At 46.3% G+C, this 25,022-nt stretch overlaps 6 protein-coding genes across 6 annotated transcripts; 4 read left to right on the top strand and 2 right to left on the bottom strand.

Moving 5' to 3' along the window:
* Positions 1 to 1,222: 1,222 nt before the first annotated feature.
* On the bottom strand, positions 1,223 to 4,063 carry N7478_013316 (uncharacterized protein; the record flags this gene model as incomplete). Its single annotated transcript, XM_056929526.1, has 1 exon — positions 1,223 to 4,063. The coding sequence occupies one exon, from the start codon at positions 4,061 to 4,063 to the stop codon at positions 1,223 to 1,225; it is 2,841 nt and encodes a 946-aa protein (XP_056772888.1).
* A 7,696-nt stretch (positions 4,064 to 11,759) lies between these two features.
* N7478_013315 (putative serine/threonine protein kinase) lies at positions 11,760 to 15,368 on the top strand (the record flags this gene model as incomplete). The annotated part of the gene is made up of 1 exon (XM_056929525.1): positions 11,760 to 15,368. One exon carries the CDS (start codon positions 11,760 to 11,762, stop codon positions 15,366 to 15,368), a length of 3,609 nt encoding a protein of 1,202 aa, XP_056772887.1.
* An 894-nt stretch (positions 15,369 to 16,262) lies between these two features.
* On the top strand, positions 16,263 to 17,775 carry N7478_013314 (uncharacterized protein; the record flags this gene model as incomplete). The annotated part of the gene is made up of 2 exons (XM_056929524.1): positions 16,263 to 16,569; positions 16,640 to 17,775. The coding sequence occupies 2 exons, from the start codon at positions 16,263 to 16,265 to the stop codon at positions 17,773 to 17,775; spliced, it is 1,443 nt and encodes a 480-aa protein (XP_056772886.1).
* Positions 17,776 to 17,939: 164 nt separating this feature from the next.
* Positions 17,940 to 18,930, bottom strand: N7478_013313 (uncharacterized protein; the record flags this gene model as incomplete). The annotated part of the gene is made up of 2 exons (XM_056929523.1): positions 17,940 to 18,213; positions 18,296 to 18,930. 2 exons carry the CDS (start codon positions 18,928 to 18,930, stop codon positions 17,940 to 17,942), a joined length of 909 nt encoding a protein of 302 aa, XP_056772885.1.
* Positions 18,931 to 20,706: 1,776 nt separating this feature from the next.
* Positions 20,707 to 21,818, top strand: N7478_013312 (flavin-containing monooxygenase; the record flags this gene model as incomplete). Its single annotated transcript, XM_056929522.1, has 6 exons — positions 20,707 to 20,841; positions 20,887 to 20,993; positions 21,057 to 21,070; positions 21,129 to 21,378; positions 21,444 to 21,512; positions 21,569 to 21,818. The coding sequence occupies 6 exons, from the start codon at positions 20,707 to 20,709 to the stop codon at positions 21,816 to 21,818; spliced, it is 825 nt and encodes a 274-aa protein (XP_056772884.1).
* Positions 21,819 to 23,708: 1,890 nt separating this feature from the next.
* N7478_013311 (arabinogalactan endo-1,4-beta-galactosidase) lies at positions 23,709 to 24,839 on the top strand (the record flags this gene model as incomplete). Its single annotated transcript, XM_056929521.1, has 2 exons — positions 23,709 to 24,035; positions 24,108 to 24,839. The coding sequence occupies 2 exons, from the start codon at positions 23,709 to 23,711 to the stop codon at positions 24,837 to 24,839; spliced, it is 1,059 nt and encodes a 352-aa protein (XP_056772883.1).
* Positions 24,840 to 25,022: the final 183 nt, after the last annotated feature.

The following is a 25,022-nucleotide window of genomic DNA, read 5'->3' as shown; positions in this document are numbered from 1 at the left end:
GATGAATTGGGGTTTAATTTGTATTCAAATAGCTAGATCTATAGGTATCTCAAGCCTCGACATGAGGTAACAGAACATATCTCCCCAAACGTATTCAAACGTTAATTTCCAGAATGAAGCAGATCGCAATGAATTTTCCTTTTTCCTTCCATACTCCATACGTCGTTATAGGTTTCTTTTAAATGGCTGGGATATCAACCACATCCAAACCGAGGCCTTGCAGCTGCATCCTCCTCAAATGCGTTCCCCTTCTAATGATCTCGATCCAGATCCGGAATATACTGCTCGGGCAATGTAGCAGATGTTTTGTGAGCCGGGAAACAAAGAGGATTGTCGAGATTGATTATCTGATGCATCGAGATTGTTATAGAGGCTTCATAATCTTGTTGCATTGGTATGATAACGCCGATAAAAATAGCCTTTAAGGAATACCCCCAAAAAGATGTGTATAACAACTCCACCAAGTGAATAACACAAATAGGTAAGGCTAAGTTTTTCAAGCTTCAAGTTGCACTCTTCCTCACAGGATAACATTTTGTAGCGAGGTTGATAGCCGGGTTGATCTTGAAGGTGGATGATGTGCTCTACCATTAGAGATTGACAAATGTGAAAATTTGAACTTGAAAACAATAGGCAAAGAACTACGCAGCACGTCATGATGTTACTGGGTATGATTCACTCTATTGTCGGCGACTGTTATGGCTTAAGTTGAAAGTAAATTGAGCTTGAACCAAAAACTCTAAAACCTTGAGCTAAAAGTCTTGTTTGTATTTGTGGTATAAGATGGGATATCAAACTAAGCCTAAAAAATGTGTGATTCATTTTGTAAAATAGGGACAAAGTATCTAGCCACAAGCGCCAGTCCTTTCACTCCAGATGTCCGCACCCACACAGATCAGATGAGCATGCTCCGAAGCCCACATGCAGTTTACACGAAAAAGTCTAGCAAAGACAACGAATAGAAAAAGCGCTCTCGTTATCATATCCGCCGGAAAGAAAACATCAAAAGCACCTCATGGATATCAAGCGAGTGAAAGCAACAAAAAACAGGAAGAAATCAACGACAAATCAGAATGTTTCAACGCCAAAAAAACCAGCGGTCGTTAAACCATGGGCACATAAAGCCTTGTGTACAATCTTTTCCCATAGAGAAAAGTCCATCATAAATTTATGAGTGATCAGAAGGACGAACGGGACACCCTAGACATCACTTGAAAAGTGTCTATTTGCTTACCCTTCGAGCAGTAGCGTTTCCACTGAAATTGCGACTGGTGCTTCGCACGGAGAGGTTATCCGCAGCAGAAGCATTGACGACTCGTAGCTTTTCACGAGGGACGGTGAAGGTTGTTTGTACCCTGCGGGTCTCCGCAGCACCCTCGACATCCCAGTCGTCTTCGTCTACAGTATCGTCGTCACCAAGGTATCCAGGGGCGCCGATAAACAGGTCATCGCGAGTTGAACGGGCCATTGTAAAATTGTCAGACATGCGCTTTTTGGCGTTCCAGTCTTTTGCGCCTTGCTTCCTTCGGAAAAGCTCTGCAGAGGCCGAGACAGCGCGACGGGGTGTGCTGGCACCGCCGTTATTCGGGAGTGTACCTGGTCCAATCACAGTACTACGACGGTCAATGCCGGAGACATGCTGCGCCGTTTCAGTTTCATCTGCTGCTGCTGCTGCTGAAGGGCCACGTCGGGTGAGGGTAAGGGCACGGCGAACAGTTTGTAACATCCAATCTGATGTCCTTGGTTTTTGTGATGGTGGAAGTTTGGAGGGTGAGGTTTCGGTAGGCGTGGTAGCATAGTCGTCTAAAAGAAGAGAAATATTCTCCGCATGGCGATCAGCAATGGTGGTTTGAGCAGTGGAGTAGGAATCCGCTGAGTATGACTTCTCTGAAGGTGCAGTCATACCATCCATATCACTATGGATCGATGCCGCTGCGATTCCTCCAAGAGAATGACCCCCGCTGCTAGCCCAACTCAGAGGCCGATCAACATGAACGTTTCTGATTTGTCCAACTTGACCAGTAAGCCCGGATGAGAAGGAAAGTGCAGAGGCCTCGGATAGATTCGTAGACGTTCGGTCACTCCGCGTTGGTGAAGAACGGCCATCTGATGCAGGATATTTCCTCTTCGTATAGAAAGGACCGAGTCCAACACCGAATATCGTACTTCGAGGTGTTGCGTATGGAGTCTCTGTGAAAGGATCTTCTGGGTCATGGATATGCGGCTTTTCTTCATTAGGGACAGTTGCCATCAAACGCTCTCGGAAGATCGCCTCGTCCTCTTCTCGTTCATCAATCGGATGGATTTCACTGGTATTGTCACTGCGGCGCCAGTCCGCGTATCCGGCCGATATTCTGTACGGCTTTGTTGGGCTAGATAGACGACTTTCCGGGCGATCAGTTTTGGTCGGGCTAGATGTATCTGTGAGAAGGCCCGTTTTTTCAGTCCCCTCAATATGTTGCTCTTTCGAAGGAGGTCGTGTGGTGGTATTGCGATTTCCTGCCCATGGATACATTAAAGCTGGGTCAAGCTTCTCGCTCATTTGAGAGCTTCGGATGCTGCTTGCCTGATGCGGGTCATCACGACCCCAGAAATGGGCACGCTCAGCCCCCAAGGCTAGTTCACGGAGTTGTGAGTCTCGGTAGCCCTTGACACGGCGCTTTTGATAATATCTCCATGCCCACCACATAAGAAGTATGGCAAGGGGAATTCCAAGACCCAGACCCACACCGAGACCGGTCTTCTGTGATGATGAGAGGCCATGGGATCGATGCGCAGAGGCTGTTGAATTGTGCGATGATGGGTTGGTATAGGATGTTACCCAATCACCAGACGTCGAGTTGTAGAGATACATCTTCGAGTTTCTTTCAGTAGATGACCGTTTCGAAGACAACTTTGGAATGGTATATCCTCCAGCAACCATCAGAATACCACCTGGGAGCATAGCAGCTGAATGTCCATACAAACCAGTTCCCTCAGCAATACCAGCTGCAGCTGATGATGAAGATGGCACGGTCCATTTCCATTGCCCAGATCCACCATAGCCGTCTCCAACCTCTAAAACCGCGAACTGGGGATCGGCGGCCTCAGATGTATCGCCTACCCATCCTCCAATAACAAAGATCTTCTTGCCATCTTCGGACAGAACAGCCGCATGACCGGATCGAGGTGTCACGAGAGGTTGATCGCGAATAGCTAGTTCGGTTCTAAGCTTCTGTACCGAGTTGACCGTAACGAAGCTCCAACTTTGTTGCGGCAGAGAAAATATAGCAAGTTGAGACATGTTGAGAAAGGCCTCCCGTGTATGTCCACCAACCATAAGAAAGTCCTGTTGTACTTCTGTTTTTGAAAATGTGGGAGACAGCGGAATAATAGCCATTCCAGCTTCAGGGACTGGGGGTGCTCGGTCGCCGGTAATTGTCGCATCATATCGAAACTTACTCTGGTCGGAACCAGGGTGTAGCATGACCATTGAATGAGAGTAGTTTGCATTCGACAACCAAGTTTGATCGGTGCTATTCTCGAACGGACACATCCCACCGAATGAGTAGACGGAGCTTGCACTTGTGTTTTTAGAAGTAAATGCAAATCCCGCAGCAAGATAATTTGGCCTTGTCTTCTCTGCGTCACTCTTAAGTGAAAGCTGAGCCCATGTTCCATTCCCTATAGCGCTGGTATTGTCCGGGTGAAACTGCCATATTTCCTGCTTATCGACCGAGCTATGGCAATTGCCTGTGTAGACCGTGATGACACCGTGGTCGTCGATGACGGGGAGGTACGTGGAATTTTTCTCGGCATCTTGGAACGGGGTCTCCTCTAGGAGTGTATCAAACGATGCTTTGCTGGTATCGATAGTGGTAGAGACGTTCAACGATAGGAACTCGGTTTTGCCCGCATTGGAGCTGCTCGGCTGGAGGAGATACGCCAGCGAGTCATTGTAAAGCGGAGAAAGAAATATGGATGAGGGCGTGTATGGGATCGCAGCGGCGACAGGATTGAGGAGAGCTAGAAGAAAAGGTGAAATGCGGAGAAGACTGCATCTTGGGCGGAGTCGGGGCTCCATGATGCCTGCAATCGCAATCTGAGACACTCGGAATTAAAGAAAGGGATGCATTCCACGATCGACGAGCATGGTGCCACGCGGATGACAAGGAAGGAGAAATATCTATTTCAATGTAATAGACATCTCCAGCATATGTGTTCCCAGTTGTAAGTGTATAGTTGAATGACAAGAATACAATTTGGCGGGGAGAAAATTGTGGCGATGTGGGATGATGATGTTTGTAGATGCCTCCGCCAAGATGGTTCTCAGTGTAAACATTGGCCGATCGGGGCCGAGGAAATCTGGAATATCTTTTACTGAACAAGGAAAACTAGTAGAGTGGATCCTCACTTTATTCCCAGATAACTTCTCAACGCTAAGAGGCTCGCAATACCCAAACACGGAAGCTAAATAGATTATGTCGAGCTAAGATCGGCTGGAGATCAACATGGTCGCGGGGGCAACGGACAATCACGGTGGGCTCGATTGCGTGGATTGCATCAACCCACTTTGATGTGCTTGGTTCTTTCAGCAAATCCATATGAATAAGTGGATTCCATCTAGAATCTCAGTAAAGTGCCTTGCAGAGTAATTCGGACTATATGTACTAGGCTAACCGTCTTCCTGCTAGCTACCTAGCATTATCATGATCAATACTCCAGAGTGGGGGTGCAAAACTGCCGATATGCATTGACCTTGATTTCTTCTCTCACAATCACGCCTTGACGTCGTTTTTAATCTAAATTTAATATAAAGCCGTTTAGAAGGTTGGCTAACTCGTGGTTCCTGGGCACTTGAAACGAAGGAGAAGATAATATTCCCTAATTATACGACAGTCCATGTCGGTTACTTCGCAGAAACAACTCCATAGTAGTAACTGGGTTGCATCTGGCGCGGCAGGATTTTGACATTTGAGAAGTTCAACTCAATAAAGCATCGTGAGTGGCTATGATATGAAATGAGAGTCAGCAATTCGCATATTGAGGAGGTCATTTCTCAACGTATCTATGTTCACCATATTCGTGCGTACAAAGCCACGTACAGTAGGTAGTACTGATTCGAAACTCCGACATCAGGATAGCCTTGTTGATAGTATAGTTACAGGAATTGATTACGTCTACAGAAAATATCAATGGTTGCTGTGAGTTAGTACGGAAAATATACTCCCCTGGCTGGGATGAAAAGGCTTTCGTACAATAATTCATTTTCGGGAAATACACAGCCAAGATGGTGTATATTTGAATATGAGAATGAAAAGATTAAAATAGTATATTGATACATCGATTTTGAAGGACGCATAAAAGAAAGAACTAATCTCTAACACTTCTAGCCATCAAATCCTTGCGGACAAAGAGAAAGCGAGACTATAGCTAGACGTTGAATAGATCGGCTATCCTGCCTCAAACTCGCATAGCCAAGAGATAGGAGCCATTGATCTTTTTCAATTGGCTCTTCCAAGCCAAAATGTGCCAAGTTATTTCACAGCATCACCATTTCTAAGATGCCCCTATTCGGGACGTCAATGACTACGGGTCCTTGTATTGTGGGCCCATGGCTGACAGTGATCCATGGAAGAGGCCTCGGGCTGGCCTGGGTTGTCACGCCAACCCCACGCCACGGGAGTTCTAGCCTCTCCTCTCAAACTCCCAAATCATCCGCCTTCTCATCTATCTACTATACAGTGGCAAGAGAACAATCATACCGCAAGGTATCAGTGGACGGACCCAAATCCTACGGCGCCGAGTGCTGTGTAGCCGGTTCGCAGCATAGCCAAAATCCCAACGATACGGCGCCTAGCTGATCTCCATCTGGTCCAAAGTTCGACGGACCAATCTGCAAAAGGCGCATAGGTAACACTGTAACAGTGCTTGTCTACATTACAGTGAGGCCGAGAAACCGACTTAATTAATACTGCAGAGCTTTTTCCATAAAGATTAAGGACAAGAAAAAAGTCTAAGGCCGATCTCGGGGAGGCAACAATATTTTTTCCAATAGGAACTTGAGGAAATCCAAGAGCGATTAGAAAAAACCTTGTCAAGCTACATACATATTATATTAAGCCACGTCGCCGGCCGGACCAATCATTTCAAAAAGTTCCTTTAAGGGTACACTTTAGGGCCCATGCATAGCGTCGCATCTTCTGTGATGTGTCAATGTACCCGCCCATCGCAAGCAAGGGTTATCTAGCCGGCCATGCATGTCAAATCCTAGGTCGAGCCACATAAATCCTGGTGCTTTTAGACCAGCCGCTAAGAAGGACTGTCAATCCTAGCGCCATGCCATGCTGACAAGGCTCTGTGCGGAGTGGCAGCCTGTCAGGGGCTTTGCATGTTCATGCACTGATGTTTTTTGCTTTTTCCATATTATGAACGCTGATCAGAGGCTCTAGCAAAATGCGTGAAGATGAGGTCGAAGAAAAACCCTGTTCGATGTCAGCTACTCACGAGCTGAGAAGGAAAAAGCATCCTTGTCTCGTTTTCCATGAGGTCGGGTCAGCCACCCGCCGCATCTGTGACGGCGTGCCGAATATCCTGGTCTAATATTGCGTTTTAGGACAAGGTCTGAATGCACCAATACCAAACGGTCTTGTTTCTGCTTAGGAATGTCCCGTTTCAAATGCTTTGACCGTTTGTTCGGCCTGTCTAGCTTATTTGAGCTAGATGCATTTCACATCACTTGTATGACTTGCCACTATTGATTGAATTTTTCGTTCTATTTGACTTAGGTAGATCAGGCCACTGATTGAAATTTTCTTTACTTTCTCGCCGTATATTGAAATATATGCCGGATAATTTGTTTGCGAGCGTGTCGTTCGTATAAGTTAGAAGTACACGATGAAATGCATGAGCATATGCTGATTGATCATTAATAATGTACACCAATTGTGAAATATCATATGTCTGTCCATTACAGGGTACTTCTTGACTAGAAGGTTCAAGTTACTACCTATTAGTGCCGAGAAAATAAATCGTTGATGCTGAATTATAATATTCCACTGGCAGAAGATACTAGACCGTTAAGTAACGAATTAAAATTATCACCTCAATGAGCATATTTTCGTATTGGAGGAGACTCGAAGCTAACATATGTGACATTCAAGTTTTGCAAAGCAAGGGTTCCCAACATATTCCCACTGGAAGAAGGGCACCTCCTTCCGTATGCGGATCTAATACAAAGACTACTAGTACTCCCGAGGTCTCCAAGGATGATGAGGATGATAAAGAGAAACTCGAGAAGGAAACTGATGTTGGTACATGTTGCCACAACAGTTCTCGAATAATAATATGCCAAGTTACAACAATCAAAAATGCCAAATACTTCAAATCCTCCAGTCGATATGCTCTGATTATATTCAATACTGCTTCTCGGATATTTTAGCCTTCAAAACCTCAGTATTGGGCACAGAGAAGATTTAGGCAAGATGCCTATTACAGGCATTTCACATGGAACGGGAAGCAAGGCGAGCTGTGAATCCTTGGCCATGCATCATAATCCAAATCCGTAACGCAACAGGCTCACATATCAAATGCCCGATTCTTTTTCTAGTGTAACCTGAAACGTATAAGAAGAGTAACTATAACCTTGAGGTAAGGATGAATCAGACATCAAAATCGTATCCAGCCCAGCTAATACTTAAACGCACACCGACAACATCATGATCTATGTACTTGTTACGCGCATATATAACATTTGAAATATACGTACTATACTATGTATCACTGTCTTATGCATATGCATACACATGCTACACATGTACTAGAATATTAGTTCAGCCATAGGGTGAGCTTAGCGCTGATGTCGACATTTCAGCCACCAGTCAATTTTTAAAATTTTACTTCTATTTCTATTTCTATAAGGCGGGGTGAAGGTTAGCACATGCTTTGCTTCTATTTGCATCTATTACACCTCTTGGTGATGGATAAAGAACAGTAACACCGTGCCTGCGGCATTGTACTCCCTGTCAGGTTGTGAATTGGTCTCAAGACGTTAACACAGAGTATTAAGCAAGAGAGGAATGTGGCACGCCCAAAGACACGGGATTGAGGCAAGACGCGCGCCGCTTATGTCACACGGCAGACGGGCTAACGAGCCAGGGACCCCGAAAGGGAAAAGCCTCGAGACTGTTCAGTTCAGTACATCCATAGTAGGTCAAGTCGGGGTTAAAAATTCACATTTTGTGCACTGATCGCCTCGGTGCGTATGAGGCGCGCGGGGGCTCAGGGCGCTGGGGCGAAGAGAGAAAGTATAGCGATGTAAGGTGGTATACATATTAAGTTTAGTGTTACTGTCATTTCCGGGGTCAATGTTATTTTTAACAAATAACAAGAGAAAGGGAGAGAAAAGAAATCATTTGAGTTAAGTTGAATTATGGACGCTAAGTCGAGGGAGGTGTTGGGGCCCAGATCGGTTAGAATGTTGTTAGCGCTATGTTAGTCTGTCACGGAGCTATGGTCCTGGGCCTGAAACCGCAGAGGTATCCAGTCCGTATTCGCACATTATAACCAATAGGCATTGCCACAACTAGTCCTGCTGGGGAAATGGGACATTGTACTTGGTACTAGTAGAGACTAATGAGGGAGGAGTCGTGTGTCGGATCAACCGACCGAGCACCCAATGCGGGGTTGCCATCAAAGTCGCAGGAAATTAAAATGAGGAAGATTTTAGCGGGCGGGCTAAAGTCAAGCGCCAAGGGGTTGACTTTGCGGTTTTTTCTATTTCTATTGTGTGGAGTCGCAGGAGAGAGGAGAGGGGGGGCAAATATCTCCTGCCCAGGTGGATGTGGATGGAACAGGCAAGCTCCGAGAATGAATGCGCCCGCCTGCACATTATTTTGGGGGTTAGTACATAGATACTGTGTTATTATGGTCTCCCCATATCCTCTTCTTGAGTGTTGTAACTTGTGGTATACTTGTCCGGTTGAAATGAATGGACATTGGACATTGGGCACTGACCATTGTCGGCTTCCAAGACTGTATCGGGCTACTGGATATGCACGACTTCGGGTACTGTTGACTAAATGTACGCCGTACAGCTGATCTTTTATGGCTGATGGATAGATCCGCTACTAAGATAATTTGGGGTCAATGATCGTACACATGATAATACGGTAATATTAAAAGAAGAGGAAGAAAATAACGAGGGCCAAGCTGGTTAAGAAAGAATGATGGATTCAGATTTGCACGCCACAGAACAGAAGTGAAGAAGAAAAATGCGGGTCGTTGGAGTTGGACAGTGCGTTCAAAGTATAATTAATGTAAATCATTGATATTCATCCTAGTCGGAAATTACTCTCCTGCACTCCTGGACTGGGATAAGGGCATGCCGTGGTCGCATCCAAGCTAGTGCATCGATGGTATGTATACAGCTTACAGTATCATGATCATCTCCGTTATATCTCCGCACTTGCAATATCCAGATCAACTCTTGACTTTCCGGAGAAATTCTGAAGCAAGAAATGAAGAGAGAGCGAAGAAGTAAGTTGGTTAATTAAGGGGCCCAGACCCTGTGCATGACGTAAGTATCGCTCCATCCGGCTTTGCAACTCTCGATGCGCACGGACTCGCGCTCGGGCGTCGAGGATATTTCGAGGCTAAGGAGCTGGTGAGTTTGCTTGTGAGATCAGACGAAACAAGAAGAGCGACGGACAGGAAGAATGTCCCAGTCTCGACGGATTATAAAATGGACACATATAGCCTAGGTATATGATATTATGAAACGAGCGAGGAAAATGGGGGGAAATCAAATCCCACTCCATTTAGTTAGGCCTTGGTGTTTGATCGAAAGGTGATCCAACGGCCTCCGCATCATTGGGGCCACCCCCACGAACCAACGCTAGTGTGGCCGCGCAGTGGCAGACTATGTACGCATCGTGCATCCCGATTCCTACGCCCCCCGGCTCGCCGCCATGTCCGGGGCGAAAGCGAAACAGCGAAACAGCGAAACATTAGCGAGGGTTACAGGTTTGCCCTGGCCCATCAGATGGCGAAAAATGTACCAGAATTTTTTATTTTAAAAAAGAGTAAAGATTAAAAAGAATGATTAAATAAAAAGCCGGGGTATCGGACCCACGAACACCTGAAGTGAGCAAGTAATGATGGGAATACATTCCTCGTCTCCAGATGCCCGGGTTCTTACCAGAAGTTGGTTTACACGTTAAATAAGCTGAGCCATCGCTGCGCCGAGGAGGGAACAGATGCGATTGGCGGGATGAGACAATCTGGATGGCAGGCTCGTTCGCCGAAAGGCAGGCAATACGGGGAAAGAAAGTCAGACCTAGGAAGTCCAATGTTGGATTGTATGGAACGCGCGTAGATGCAAGTATTTATGAAGTATATGGTCGAGTCATCCGATGCCCTCTTTGGGTCGAGACACATTGAGGATAGAATAAGAAACCGGTCTTTATATTCCAGGGATGCATGGTCCATGGTTAACCGTCAAATGTATAGATGAGCAGGTCAAGAGTCTAAGCCACATTTGATCCGGGAGTAGAGTGTAGTCTGAATGCAATTCGGCGACTCGGGACCAGGCGAGCATAGCCCATGGGTGTTAGATACTATCAGAGCCCGGTGGACACCCATCTATAGGTCGAGCCCTTAAATTAAAAGAGAAAGGGAAAAAAAAATGAAAAAGCAGAAGATCGCCACGCCGGAGTGTCGGCCGAAGAAGCCAAGCAGTCACAGTGTCAACCATAAATACCAAATATACCAAATATACCAGGTCAGTACGGGCCCATTACCGCTCCAACCAGACCTATGTACCTCTGATGTACCGGACCCTCTTTTAGTGGCTGTTTAGTACTGTCTAAGCCTATTTATTACATGAGCACCGACACCGACAATCATCTTAATCCCCATTACCAGTACTTATTAGTAGTTAATTATGATTCGAGGCAAATAAGAATAATGAAGTAAAAATGCAGTACATCGTATTCTTTTCATTGTTATAATCAAATTTTTTTTTCTTTAAAATTGATTTATTTGAATTTACTGGGTCTTTTTTTTTAGGATTTTTTCCCATTCATTTTGACCCATTTTCTCCATCGTCATTAACTGATTTTCCTCTCTCGCTGTTCCCTTGGCATCCGACCTTCGCTCTGCCTTATTACCCACTCCCCAATCCAACTCTCCCTCCTTTCTACCTGTTTCCCATCTTCAATCGTGGAGGACTCTCTTCTTCTTTTTCTTTCATCTCCGCCGTTCATTTGGAACTTTCCTTACCTGCATTGTGTCCGGTCCCTAACCTCCGATCTCGCTCGGCCGCTTCCCCCCCCCTCTTCTTGTGGCCCGTTCGACAACACCGATTTCGACACCGAGTATATTATATAGTCGCATCTCCCATTGACCGCGCTCTCTTTTTTCGCCCGTCGTATCAAAATTCCCGTCCACGTGTCTACGTGTTTAGTATCGTCCGATTCCCTCGTGCAGTAGCAGGCCTACCTCGATCTTCATCCCTTTGGCGGCCCGTTGTCCGGTACACGGTTTCCTCGTGCCAAATCTGCCCTTCAGATCCAACGCCGAAAGTAATGCGGGTTCATTCCATCGTGCAATTCGAGCTATTCACCAGCTCTTAGATATACTCCACATTGACACGAAATTCAAGGGGAAAATACCACCGTGAGAAGGATGCTCAACTGGATTATTGGCACCGTTGGCACGCACGCCTAAATCTTCCTCCTCCTTTCAAAAACTACGTTTAAAAATATACGGGAGGACTGAATATGTCGGAACACGAGTCCTCGGTCCCTGGTTATGAGGAGCCAGAGCAGTCGGCTTCTCAAAATGGCCATGGCGGGGACTCCAAGCCGCCAATGTATCGGTCTGAAGAGACGCTGCAGGCCCTATCATTACTGAATACAAATGACAAACCGGAGCCTCGACAAACAACCACCAAACAAGCACCTATACCTGTACCCTCCTCCGCCGAGATATCCGAGGCCCAAGCGACTCTCCGTCAGGCCTACCCTCACGTTTACCCATCCTCCCGAGCCCCCTCGACTCGCTCTTCATCAAGCTCACTACAAGCCCTTAACGAGGATATCGTGGTCGATGTACGATCGGACAAGGGCAATGGCAGTGTTGGACGCAGCCCTCGCAGAACATCTCGACACTCGGAACATACGCCCGAATATCCAGTCTACCCCGACCAGTCCTATGCCTCTTTACAATCCCAGATCCATCCGACTTCGCAACCGCCGCATGTACGGTCCCGCAGCTCTTACCCTTCACAGGCCGAGCCGGCCCCTCGGTTTTCACGGCCGGTTCGTACTGCTGGGAATACCCCGATGTCGAGTCCAGGTCTTTTCTCGATGAGGAGCCCCAGAAATACCCCACCATTGGCTTCCAACGAAGAAGGTTTCATCGAAAGTCCAGGTCTACATCCTAGCCATCTTCAGCCTCCAAAGGAAACACACACGGCGGAAGTGGATCGGGACTTGGTGACGGGGAACAAACTAATTAACCAATACGAGATTTTGGAAGAACTTGGACGAGGTGAGCATGGCAAAGTTAAGCTAGGCTGCCATGTCACAACCAAACAAAAAGTTGCTATCAAAATTGTACAGCGCTACTCCAAACGACGTCGACTTGGCAAGCTCGGAGACGCAGAGGACAAAGTGAAAAAAGAGGTTGCCATCTTGAAGAAAGCCCGACACCCCAATGTTGTTAGTTTACTGGAGGTCATTGATGACCCTAATCGACAAAAGGTTTACATAGTGTTAGAGTATGTGGAGAAAGGTGAAATCGTCTGGCGCAAAAGGGGACTTCGAGAAATCGTGCACGTTGACAAGTTACGACTTGATCGTGAGATGGCTGGGATCCCTGATACCCCTGCCTTTGTGGAAGAGAGTCAACAATTTATTCGCACTGCTCAACATTTACGTCGTCAGCGAGAGAAGGCCAGAGAACGAGTTGAAGCGCAGGCCGCAGATGCACAGCAAGGGCCAATCCCCGCTTGGAGTCTCGAGCACGGCGCAGAGTCAGACGAGGAAGAAGAAGAAGAAGGCGGGGAAGGGTTAGCCATTGCAATGAGACGATCATCAACTAGATCTGCGGCTGTCACAGATGGATCTCCCAGCCAGTCCTCCAGCCACGAATCATCTTTGGCGGCGGTCGAAGGCACCATGTATGGTGCCTACACAGACTATCCCTTCGAACGACGCTTCAGCACAGCATCCAGCAGCTTTGGATATGCTCCATCTGAACCAGAGTGGTCCGCTGATAGGGATGACATGTCTTATGTTCCTTGCCTGACTATCGATGAGGCACGCACCGCTTTTCGAGACTCCGTCCTTGGGTTAGAGTATCTTCACTTCCAAGGTATCATCCATCGTGATATCAAGCCAGCGAACCTCCTGGTCACTAGTAATTACCGTGTCAAAATTTCCGATTTTGGCGTGTCATACTTAGGACGGCCCATGCGCGATGAAGAGGAAGAAGATTTGCGCGAGACCGACGCAACAGAATTGGACGATGCTCGAGAATTATCAAAGACCGTCGGCACTCCTGCTTTCTACGCCCCTGAGCTGTGCTACACCGGTGAAGATTTCCTGGAGATTATCGGGTCAGTGCCTAAGATTACCGGAGCCATCGATGTCTGGTCCCTGGGTGTGACTCTCTACGGAATGATCTTTGGTCGGCTTCCATTTGTTTCAGATGATGAGTACAGCATGTTTCAAACTATTGTGAAAAAAGAAGTTTTCATCCCACGCAAGCGTCTAGTCCCTATCAAAGATGAATTGCTAGGTGACGATCAGATGAATTGTCGCAATAGTGATGAGCTTGTTTATGAGGACATTGATGATGAGGTGTATGATCTACTACGCCGCTTATTGACGAAAGATCCTTTCAAGCGCATTACCTTGAAGGAAATTAAACACCATCCATGGACTCTACGCGGTCTTCCCAACCCACGAGCATGGGTTGAAGAAAGTGACCCAGGCTTCCAAAGCAAGGGCAAGAGAATTGAGGTTTCCAATGAAGAAGTCACAAGTGCCGTCAGCAAGGTCCCGTTCATCCAACGCGTTCGCTCTAATGTGGCAAAATGGTTTGGTGGTCGCTCTTCCAAGGAAAAGGAACCCCGCAAGCGATCAAACAATTCGTCAGATACTTTATCTTCGGCTTCCAGCATGAGTACGTTTGGGAAAACGCCAGTTGCTAGTCGCCGTTCGAGTTTGAAAGGCGATGAAGATATTCGAGCGTCCAAGTTTAGCTCCCAAGGAGAACATCCTCTCGCTCAGAGCGTTACAGCAAGCCCAGTAGAGGAGCAATCCTGGGGTCATTATTTCGAATCCGCATTGACGCCTGACAGCAAGCCTACTGTTCTTATTTCAACTGGCAAAGCACGCCCTGCCCCTCCTCGACGAGCAAAGTCTTCTCTGTCTACAGCAGAATCTATTAAAACAGTGAGGCAGTCGAGTTTCGATTCTCCAACAATCATCCGACCACGGACCGGCACACCATCAATCATTGAGGCTTTAGGGACTACCAGTTTTGGCAGTCTTTTTACCGGTGCCCACCGCCGCTCTTCGCGTGGAGCACAAAATGGCAGTCGAAGCCGACGTACATCACCTTCCGCAGATGCAGTTTCTCTAGATGGCGATCGCCGTTCTGAGCCCAGCCTTGCTTTTAGTAGCGCTTCTGCATTAGGTCAGGTACGCATACCTGGTCTTTGGCATGCCCAGGCTCCTCCCCCTTCCTCCCGCAACTCCGCTATGGCATCCGCGCACCGACGCAACCGCTCCCAGCAGCTCGCTGGTAAATCCTCCGCAGAGTCGTTCAACCTAACCAAGGAAGCTCTCTTGCGCCGCCGGAGAAGTGATGTTGAGCCCAGCGCAGATAATGCATTGGTGTCGCACACTGAAAGTGCGATGGTCTCAACCGACTCCCTTCATTTGCCCACAATTGTTTCACCGGATACTGGCTGTCCTGTCAACCCTCCCAGCAATGGTCTCACTACATCTGCCCCATCCGCCATCACTATCTCTTCGTCCTCCGCTGAAGACTTTACTAGCGGCATGTCTCAAAGCGCGTCTCATCCTAGCATTCCGTCTGTCGTATCTGGTGCTTCCTCTCTCTCTGGTGACGGAATGTGCTCTCAGTCCAAGGATTCCGATGACTCATCGTCTGTGCCTTCGATTCTACGAACAGGCGAGACCGTCAAAGCTTATCCTCAACCATCACCTCGCCCCTCTGAGGAAGATGAATCTCGGTACTATTGTGATGACGAAGACGAATTTGATGAATCTGAAGATGAAGGCCTTGTGATTGGAAAGAAGAAGCCATCGACCAAAGCGCCAATTCCCACAGGCAGAAAGGCTGCTGCGGAATAACTTTTCCTGTCACACTGAAGTCGTTGTATATCATTTTGATTGCTTTTCCCACAGGGTTTGTCTCTGGAACTTGTGGCATCCTAGAGTTTGTTGACATACATTTTACATTGAAATGGCTTGTACATATACACAATTCCCATCGGCGACACATTTCCCCGCTATGATACGAGGATTTTTGCTCATACCTGTCCCGATGCGCGAGACATTACCAGTCCTGGTAGTGTGATGCCATACCCGCGCTATTTTTTTTCCTTCTTTACTTTCTTATTTCTTCTGATGATCTGCTAGCTTCTGGTATGGATGCGTTCAGATCTCCTTTTGAACACTAGCTGTATGTAATGTTGACACTGAGTAGCGGTCTGTGATTTCTTTCTGGATTTCAAGGATGCCTGCATGATACATGAAGCTTAAGAGGCGTGGTGACGCCTGTTGCAATGACAACAATCGACGATATGATTAATGGAAACAGTGCTTAGCGCTATTATTTTTCTGTGCATAATCTTTTACTAGATCCTGAAACTGTAGCTTTTAGCATGAAGTACACAAGCCCGGTGTCGAAAATAGTGACACGTTTGAGATAGATAAAGACGAAACAGAATTTTCTTACACCTCACATAATTGTTCACCTCCTTCATCTCTGGGCGGTCTCACATACAGAGCCCCAAGGGCATTTCACCGTAAGGAGGGTCCTCTTGGCATTTATGAAACAGTCATCGTCCTGATATGAGCACCTCCCCCGAACTAGACTCTCCAATCAACCCGTGTTTTACATCTTAATCTTCTCACGTGAAATGGACATTTTAGTATAAATACTCCATGTTGGTGAGAAAATACAATATAACTGTAAAACCCTTAAGTTGAGTAACGGCCAATGGGCATCGTCGACTCTTCAAAATGCACGTCAAGTTCATCATCTCGGCACTCTCCATGCTACTAGGTAGCACCGCCGCCCTTACCGAATCAAATCTTACAACCCACGTCGATGTATTAACACTCGACTATGCCTTCAACCCCGTCAAGGCCGCCTACTGGACCGGGTACCCTCACCACCGACGAACTCCATTCGCTGTCTCCCCCAACGGAAAATCAGCATACATCGCCTACCTCGACTCCACCGAGACAGACGTCCATGTCCAACAACTAGACCCAACCACCTTCAAAGCAACCGGCACCTCTATCACCATTACCGGAGGAAAAGAAGGTATGTCAATGATCCCACCCCATCACATCAACCCCTACCCCATAGGACATTATATACTAACACATCCCAGCCGGAGGCCTAGTCGCTCACAACGATGGTTTCGCCGTCCTAGTCAACGAAGCAATGCCATCAGGCACCACGAACGCACCACCAGATAACACCCCCGTCGCAGTAATCTACAGATACACAAACGGCAATGAAACATGGAAGACCTGGCTCGGTGGCCCAAACCTCCACGCAGCTGATGGTCTCTCCGCATCCCCCGATATGAACGGGGACCTGGTCTATTCCTTGAAATCCGAGACATACGGCGCATACTTCGTTGTAACCGATTACTCTGGCGACGCATCAGGACACTACGGCGATAGTATCCAGTACGTTAACACGAGTGGAGATGTGGTTGATATTGAAGGCGCAAGTAGTTCTTGGGGATGTAGCCATAACACCGGAATTGCATTTAAAGAGACTGTTAAGGCTCCGTTCGCAAGTATCTGTGCCGAAGACCAGGGTGCTATCTGGTTGAATACGAAAACGCAGGGAATGACGAATGACGGAGTCAAGATCTCGAATGAGAATACCACTAATGGTGCCTCAGGGGAACCTATGGGTGGAATGTCGGGGAGCTATAGTGCTTTGGATCGATTTTATAACAGTACCAGGTTTATTTTTGCATGGGTTTCGAGAGGTGCTATTGATGTTACTGAGAATACGTGGATGGGAGATGGTTATACGCATGTTAATAATCGGACGAATGGGAGGAATGTGGCGATTGCGTTGTTCTCAGATAAGTATACTTTGGTTGGGGATCAGGCGACATCTACCGTTGGCGAAGAGGATGGGGATAGCCAGGTGAATTGGATTACGAACGGGTCGAATGATTGCTCGAATGCTCATGTTGCTGTATTTGATGGGGATTCTGCCCTGGTTACTTGGGAAGAGATCTCGGGTCCAACCTGTGATTTCATTGCAATGGGATGTCGGGGTGAGTTTGCTGGGTCTTTCTTTCAAGAGGTGAACTCGAAGGGTGTGAATGTTGGAGAGGCGGTTAAGACCACTGATGTCTACGTTGCTGGTGATATGGTTACTATGGGTGATGGGCGTATTTGTTGGCCATATGTTAGTATGAAGTGGGATCTTTCACAAGCAGTTGGGTATGGATCATCAGATACTTACAAGAAGATGTCCATAGCTTGTATGGCTGTGTGAAAATGATATAAGGGAGAAGGGGCTATTTGAGAAGTTTAAGAAGTTTGAAAATTTGATAGAATTTATTGTTCCAATTTCATAGCGCCATTCATATATCAATTAAGTCCGAAATTAAATTTCGAGTTAAGGGGGAAAATGAGTCCATGGGCGTCTTCAGAAGCGAGTTAGCTCTTAATAGGTGCTACCTCCCCGATTTTCCATACAATTTCCGAGTGAAAAGACCGTACAATCTCCTGCAACCAATGAGGGAAAGCCCTCAGATACCCAGCTATTCCCATAGTTCGAGGCAAGATGATTTGATCCCCCCTCCGCAATACGATTTGTTCAACAACAGCATCTGAGACGGCCTGCGGACTCATAACAGGTTGGCGGAAATGTGTTTGGTCATCAGTCAAGCTTTTGATCATCGGTGTATCGACCCAAAGAGGATGAATAATACTAATATGCAAAGAAATTTCAGTCAAATCACACTTTACTAACTCGTCTTTGGACTCTTATCATGCCTTTCTTCAAGACTAACCTTGTTTTCACATTAGAAGCTTTATACCAAGCTTTAAGCTCTTGTCTGATTCCTTCATGAAAGGCCACTGCACTGGCCTTGGTGCAACAATAATCTACCATGCCACCGACTGTCACGAAGCTCGCAACACTCGCAACAGTGATTATGTGGCCGTGATTCTTCTGAATCATAGAAGGTAGGAAGGCCTTGGCGATAAGAAAGTGTGAGATAGTATTTACCTCAAAGGTGTCGCGGATGGCCTGTTCTGATTTCTCAAGTAGAGGGGCGATATGACAAACGCCAGCGTTATTGACGATGACAGCAGGGTCCCCTTGAGACTCCCGAATTTGAGTTGCTACTTGCATAATGGACTCTGATGATCTCAAGTCGACTTCATGGAAGGTCATGCCAGGCGGAAGTTCGAATGCAGGCTTCTTGACGTCGAGGATTATAACTCGAGCTTGTCTCTTGTGAAGATCTTCGACGATTTGTTTTCCTATACCACCGCTTCCTCCAGTAACTAGGATAATTTCATCTTTCAAGTTATATTCCTGCCTGTTTGTGGAATTCTTCTGCAGCCATGTTGAAATCCGTGAGATGACTTGGTAGAGAACGAGGCAAGCTGCCACGACAGTTAAGAGCTTTGTGAAATACATCTGGAGCAAACTGATTCGGATTGACTCGGAAGCAAATTTGTCTACCAATCTCGTGGTTTATAAAAAGAATACAAGGAAATGCTCTCCTATTCAAAAAGGTCCTCCCTGTAGACTCGAGAGTTTTTAATAAGATAATGGTCGCCAGAACTTGCCGAAAATTCACCATGACAGCAGATGAATTTTATTCAGCTGGCGTCTTTACTCTATACGACTTACCCCAAATGCTCTTGTGTGACCTCAGCTGAGTTTAAAGAGAGCTTATTGGTGTATACTCCGTGCGATGTTGATCTCTGAAGTCACCCTCGGCTAGTAAGGGTAACCTCCTTTCTTTTACGGAGGTTGTCTACTGTTTCTAGCCAGCTACATTACGAGATCTTCATGTGTCTCTAATATGATAGGCTACATTTGATCTGAAATTGGATAAATAACTCCATAAAATATTATTAGCCTCTACACAGGTTCTTTAGCATCAAATAGGCTGCCTAGTGATGTTGGTTTTCATGCGTTAAATTATTGGTGTACTGAAGCCAATAACCATGGATATACGCTTGGCTCGCGTAAGGGTACAGTGCATACAAGAAGGGTTGGAACGTATTCTTATTTGTCGGGGGAACTTGTGGCTGCAGTGAATAGACAGAAAGGAGGGAGCAGGAGGGGGTGGCTGCATTTTGTGACAATGCTCACCTAGCTGCATGAGATATGGCGAATGTGATCTAGCCTGAGATGGCCTTAAGTTCGTATACTACCATGTATAGTGCGTCGGCAATGGAAGAAAAATTATTAACCCCGTGTCATTGCAGTGGCATAAAGGGCCAAAATTGGCGAAGCATAAACACTAGATTGAAAAGGAGCATATCAACAACAAATTTGACATCTATACAAGTGAGGGATGCTATTTATGTTTGCTAAACGATCGGCTCTATTAACCCCTTAAGCTACCAGTTGCCAAGACTCGCTAGCTTACTACTGATGGCGGCCTTTACTAGTCGATAGTGGTCACGGTCTTTACCACGCCTGGACACTGTTTACTCTAAATATAGAAATAAAAATATCGGTGGACAATGATGACTCGTTATATCAATATAAGTATACCCATTCGGATCTTCATGCTTATCTGACGTTTCTAATGTATACTATGGTATTTCGTCTCTCACTAGAAAGACTTGGGAGTTTACATTCTAGGATGGTCGAAGTAGACCCACCAACTGTTTGAGCACCAATTAGAGTGGTTCTTATGCTCTTACTCCACTCCGTCCCGGCCTGCCCAAGGGGATAGAATCTCCTACCAATTAAGATGCCTAGTCTTGCTACTGGCGCTCAAGTGTTGCTTTAACTTCAAATGTTGGCTGTATGGTTATCTGAATAGGTTTAGCGCTACTGACTACCTACGGTGCAGCGCACGGATAGAGTCTCCCTTCGAGGATACACAGAGGACAAGGCGCGGTCTTATTGAGATCTAAACCTTTATTTGAGCAATGTCGTTGAATTGAAACGGCTCCGTAGATCTCGATTCTTGAACAGTGCGCCATATGGACAACGGTTTAAACTTAAAATACTTGATCATGATTACCGCAGAAAGCGCGAACGACGCTCCATAATATGGCTTCATGATTTTGGGGGTCATCACACTATCTCAAGTCATTGTTTGCGTTGCCTTGCATTAGTGAGCAGAAGCTAGAATGGAGAATCTCCATTATAATTAAAGAGCCAACCCCTCTTGCAAGCACGTTCTCTCTTTTTCATCACTCAAGTAAAACATCTCTTTACCTTTGAAAAATGTCTCCAAATGGAACAGCAAACGGGTATCGTACCGCCGAATCTTCGGCAAGCCGAGTTGTAAACGACGAGTTTCCGCAGAATTGGGTCCCTTTTTCAGATAAGCCCGCATACACTAGACGCAAGCTTCAGATGGTATGTATTGGGGCTGGCTTTGCTGGTTTAACATTGGCTCATAAGATATACCACGAGCTTAAAATAAACGACACAATCGACTTGGTGATTTATGACAAGAACCCTGGAGTCGGTGGGGTATGGTTTGTGAACACTTACCCAGAACTGTCATGGTAAGTCAAGGCATGCCGTTAGTTCATATGCGATATTGGGCAACAAGCTAAATATTTGCATAGTGATGTACCTTACCGTATGGCTTCAATTATAAATGCCTTTCATGTTGAATTTGGATTCTAATCTCCCTTTAGATATCTATACTTTCCTATTTGAACCAAACCCCAATTGGTCTCATTTCCTTGGCCCCGGAGCAGAGATACAGGACTACATTCAGCGCACGACGAGAAAGTGGAATCTTGACAAAGACATTCAATTTAATTCCCAGGTCAAGAGTACCGTGTGGAATAACGAGTCGGGAAAATGGAATATCGAGATCGACCAACTAGGATCACTCCAGCATGATGAGGCTGATATCCTAGTAAACGCAAGCGGGCGGGATAGGTAGATTCCCTTTATGTGGCTAAAATATGATCATCAGAAAAGCTTACACAAACATTCTTTTCTAGCAAATATACATTGCCAGAAATCGAGGGGTTGTCGGACTTCAAAGGCAAACTTGTCCACACTTCGAAATGGTAAGTCATCCAAATGACAACAGTGAGGTTTGATTTCGATAACCTAAATTTTCTAGGGACCATGATTATGACTGGACCGACAGGAATATTGCGTTTATAGGGAACGGCTCCTCGGATATTCAATGTGTGACAAGATTGCAACCAAAAGCAAAAAGTCTGGTTAATTTCGTTCGTAGTCCGACTTGGATCTCCAGCAACTTCCTTGCGGAAAAAACGCCAAATGGCCTAAATTTTGCATACACCGAAGAGCAGAAAAAAGAATCTCGGAGTCCCCGGAGGCTCACTTCAAATATCGAAGGGAGTTAGAAGCTGAGTAGGTATATCACAACCCCACTGTAAGCGCCCAAGTTACTAACGCCATTACTTCAAGCAGTGTCAATATCACCTATCATGCAGTGAGAACTGTCAACCCAATTCATTCTATGATGGTGAATGATCTTAAGCAAAAGATGGAACAGCGAGTGCGAGGTATCAAAGATCCCGAAGTTGTATCCAAGATGCTTTCTATAGGTTTCACTGCCGGCTGTCGGCGCTTGACACTGGGAGATGGTTATTTAGAGGCACTTCATAACTCAAATGCGACCATGAGCTTTACACCCATCGAGCAAATCACGGAAAATTGAATGAAGACTAACGGCGGACGCGAACATCAGTTTGATTGGATTGTTTGTGCCACCGGGTCTGATGTAAACTGGATTCTTTTTGGAAACAGATTGGTCTGAATGGTAAAAGATTAGACGAGCGCTGGAAAAACAACACAGAGGCCTTCTTTTCTGTCCATGTGGATACAATGCCGAACTACGTCATGATAAATGGACCCAACGGCACATACATTGATGTCGTGGACGTGTGACTATACTTGCGATGGGTAAATAAGATTTCCAGTGAAGATATCAAGTAGGTTTTCCTGATTCTTCATGAGGCGGTAAGGTCTAGCCTAATCACTTATTCAACAGATACATCAATGTCAAGTACGACGCTTTAGAGGACTACAATGTATACGCACAGGAGCTTCTAAAGCGTACAGCCTGGTCCTATGGGTGCCGTTCTTGGTATAAGAACGAAAAAAAACCCCGCCTTGATCACAGGTTTATACCCGGGATCTTTGTTGCATTACAAGGAATCCCTCGAAAACATCGGTGGGGAGCATTTCAATATCGAATATCGCTCTAAGAACCGATTCAACTTCCTGGCAACGGAGAAAGTGTCCGTGATGAGCATGGTATGGGAGATTTGGCATATTACATGGATGAAGGGAGGATTTAGACAGTCAATGGCTTATACTCTGCATATAAAGGTGCATGTGGGTGATTACGTCGGTATCTTGGCTTTTCCGTTACGTGGACTGGCAATTTAGCGTCACGGGTGATCATGTACTTTCTTTAATTTGGTATATTATGCAGTGCGTGGCACTCAATGTATGTCTAGAGAAAGGCATGGCATGCGCACGCCTCATCACGCGATGAAAGATTGTCTATTCGCTCATTGGTTGGGGAACAACTTCCATCCCCCAGTTTTTCCTCCGGCGGGGGAAGTCCTTGATGTTTTCTCTCTTAAACATACGTCAGTCTCTGATCTCGCTTATAGAACCGATCCAGCCTGAATATCATATTCCACCAATAATCCTCATCGACAGATCATCTCACAAGATAATGTGGGGTATAGAGTTAAGCTACGAACGGGGATCGGCAAAGGCGTCCAAGAGAAAACAAGCACGAGCGAAATAATCCGTGGGCATTCTCCGGCCACTTCCATTGCCGGATTTTTGAAAAGTATCATAGAGTGAGCTGTCAGAGATATAGGGAGAATGAGCAAAAGTCCAAGTCATCTTGAGATGAAGGGTGGGGCACAGCTCCACAAGCGCAAGATATTTCCTTCAGAAATCCCGGAATCCCCACCTGCCGCACCATCCCATGGGTGTTTCACCGTGTGTGCTAGTCCGCAAAGAGAAGCGTCTCCGGACAAATATTCGACAGAAGGGAAATAGCCTCATACTCAATGGAGAATCTCTCTTCTTTCGTCAATGAGTGACAAGGAGGAGCTCCTGCCAAGCGAAATAATATAAAAGGAGCCTCCCAGATTCTCCTCACACTGTCTCCAGGCATTATATCACCAAGCTCCGAAGTTCTGAAGAATACCTTAGCAAGTATCAAGGCAGTCTTTCATTGTCAAACAGGTCGAGCTGAAGCAACCATCATGCTTTCTCTATTCCTTCTCGCCTCCCAACTCCTAGCTCCTGCTTACGCGGAGCTTTCTCTTCGCGGTGCTGATGTCTCATCACTGATCATCGAAAATGACGCCGGGATAACGTACAAGAATTCAGCTGGCACAACTGAGGCGCTGGAAGTTATCCTCGCCGACGCAGGTATCAACTCAGTTCGCCAACGCATCTGGGTAAACCCAAGCTCTGGTGACTATGATCTGGATTACAATATCGAGCTCGCGAAAAGAATCCAGGCACAAGGGATGACCACCTACCTTGATTTACATCTAAGTGACACATGGGCGGACCCAAGTGATCAGGTGAGTGAGACTTCAGGATTTGTTCATTATTCCCATATAATGTCATTTTCATACTAAATCCAATTATTCAAGACAACTCCCTCAGGATGGTCAACTACTTCCATCGACACCCTGGCATGGCAACTATACAACTATACGTTGTTGGTCTGCAACACCTTCGCTGAAAATGACCTCACTGTCGACATCGTTTCAATCGGCAATGAAATTACCGCTGGACTCCTCTGGCCTCTCGGCGAAACACCCAACTACGACAATATCGCCAGTCTTCTCCACTCCGGAGCTTGGGGTGTCAAAGATTCAAACCTAGCAACAACACCTAAGATCATGATCCACTTGGACAACGGCTGGGACTGGGCTACTCAGGAATACTTCTACAACGAGGTTCTTGCCTCCAGCACGGATCTCGTCTCATCGGACTTCGACTACATGGGAGTGTCATATTACCCATTCTACAGCTCAAGTGCTACGCTCTCGGCATTGAAGACCAGTCTGACAAACATGTACTCGGCCTATGGCAAGGATCTCGTTGTTGTAGAGACTAACTGGCCTGTCTCATGCCCTGATCCGGCGTACACATTCCCATCGGATTTAAAGAGCATTCCGTTCTCTGTTGCTGGACAGACAGAGTTTTTGGAGCAGCTGGCTGATGTGATTGAAGCGGTCACTGGAGGACTGGGTATTTATTATTGGGAGCCTGCTTGGATCGATAATGCGGGCTTGGGAAGTAGTTGCTCGGATAACTTGTTGGTCAACACAGCAAACGATGAGGCTTATGCGAGTCTTACTACACTGGGAGAGTTGTAGGAAGTTTAATTATGGAAAGGTAGTTGAAGCGGACGAAATTGAATGTCTTCGCGCCTATGATATCATGAATGTCATTTGAATATCATCTCTGTTGGGTCTTATGACCTATGAACTGGTCGTTAATAACGTCAACACTGCCAAAAATGAATTACTCCTTACAACAGGCGGCGCACACGTAGGCTT

The sequence above is a fragment of the Penicillium angulare genome (assembly GCF_028827245.1).
Source record: "Penicillium angulare strain IBT 27051 chromosome Unknown utg000012l_segment0_segment0, whole genome shotgun sequence".
NCBI lineage: Eukaryota > Fungi > Ascomycota > Eurotiomycetes > Eurotiales > Aspergillaceae > Penicillium > Penicillium angulare.
Note: the sequence above shows the minus strand (reverse complement) of the source record. Positions and strands in the feature narration are given on the sequence as shown.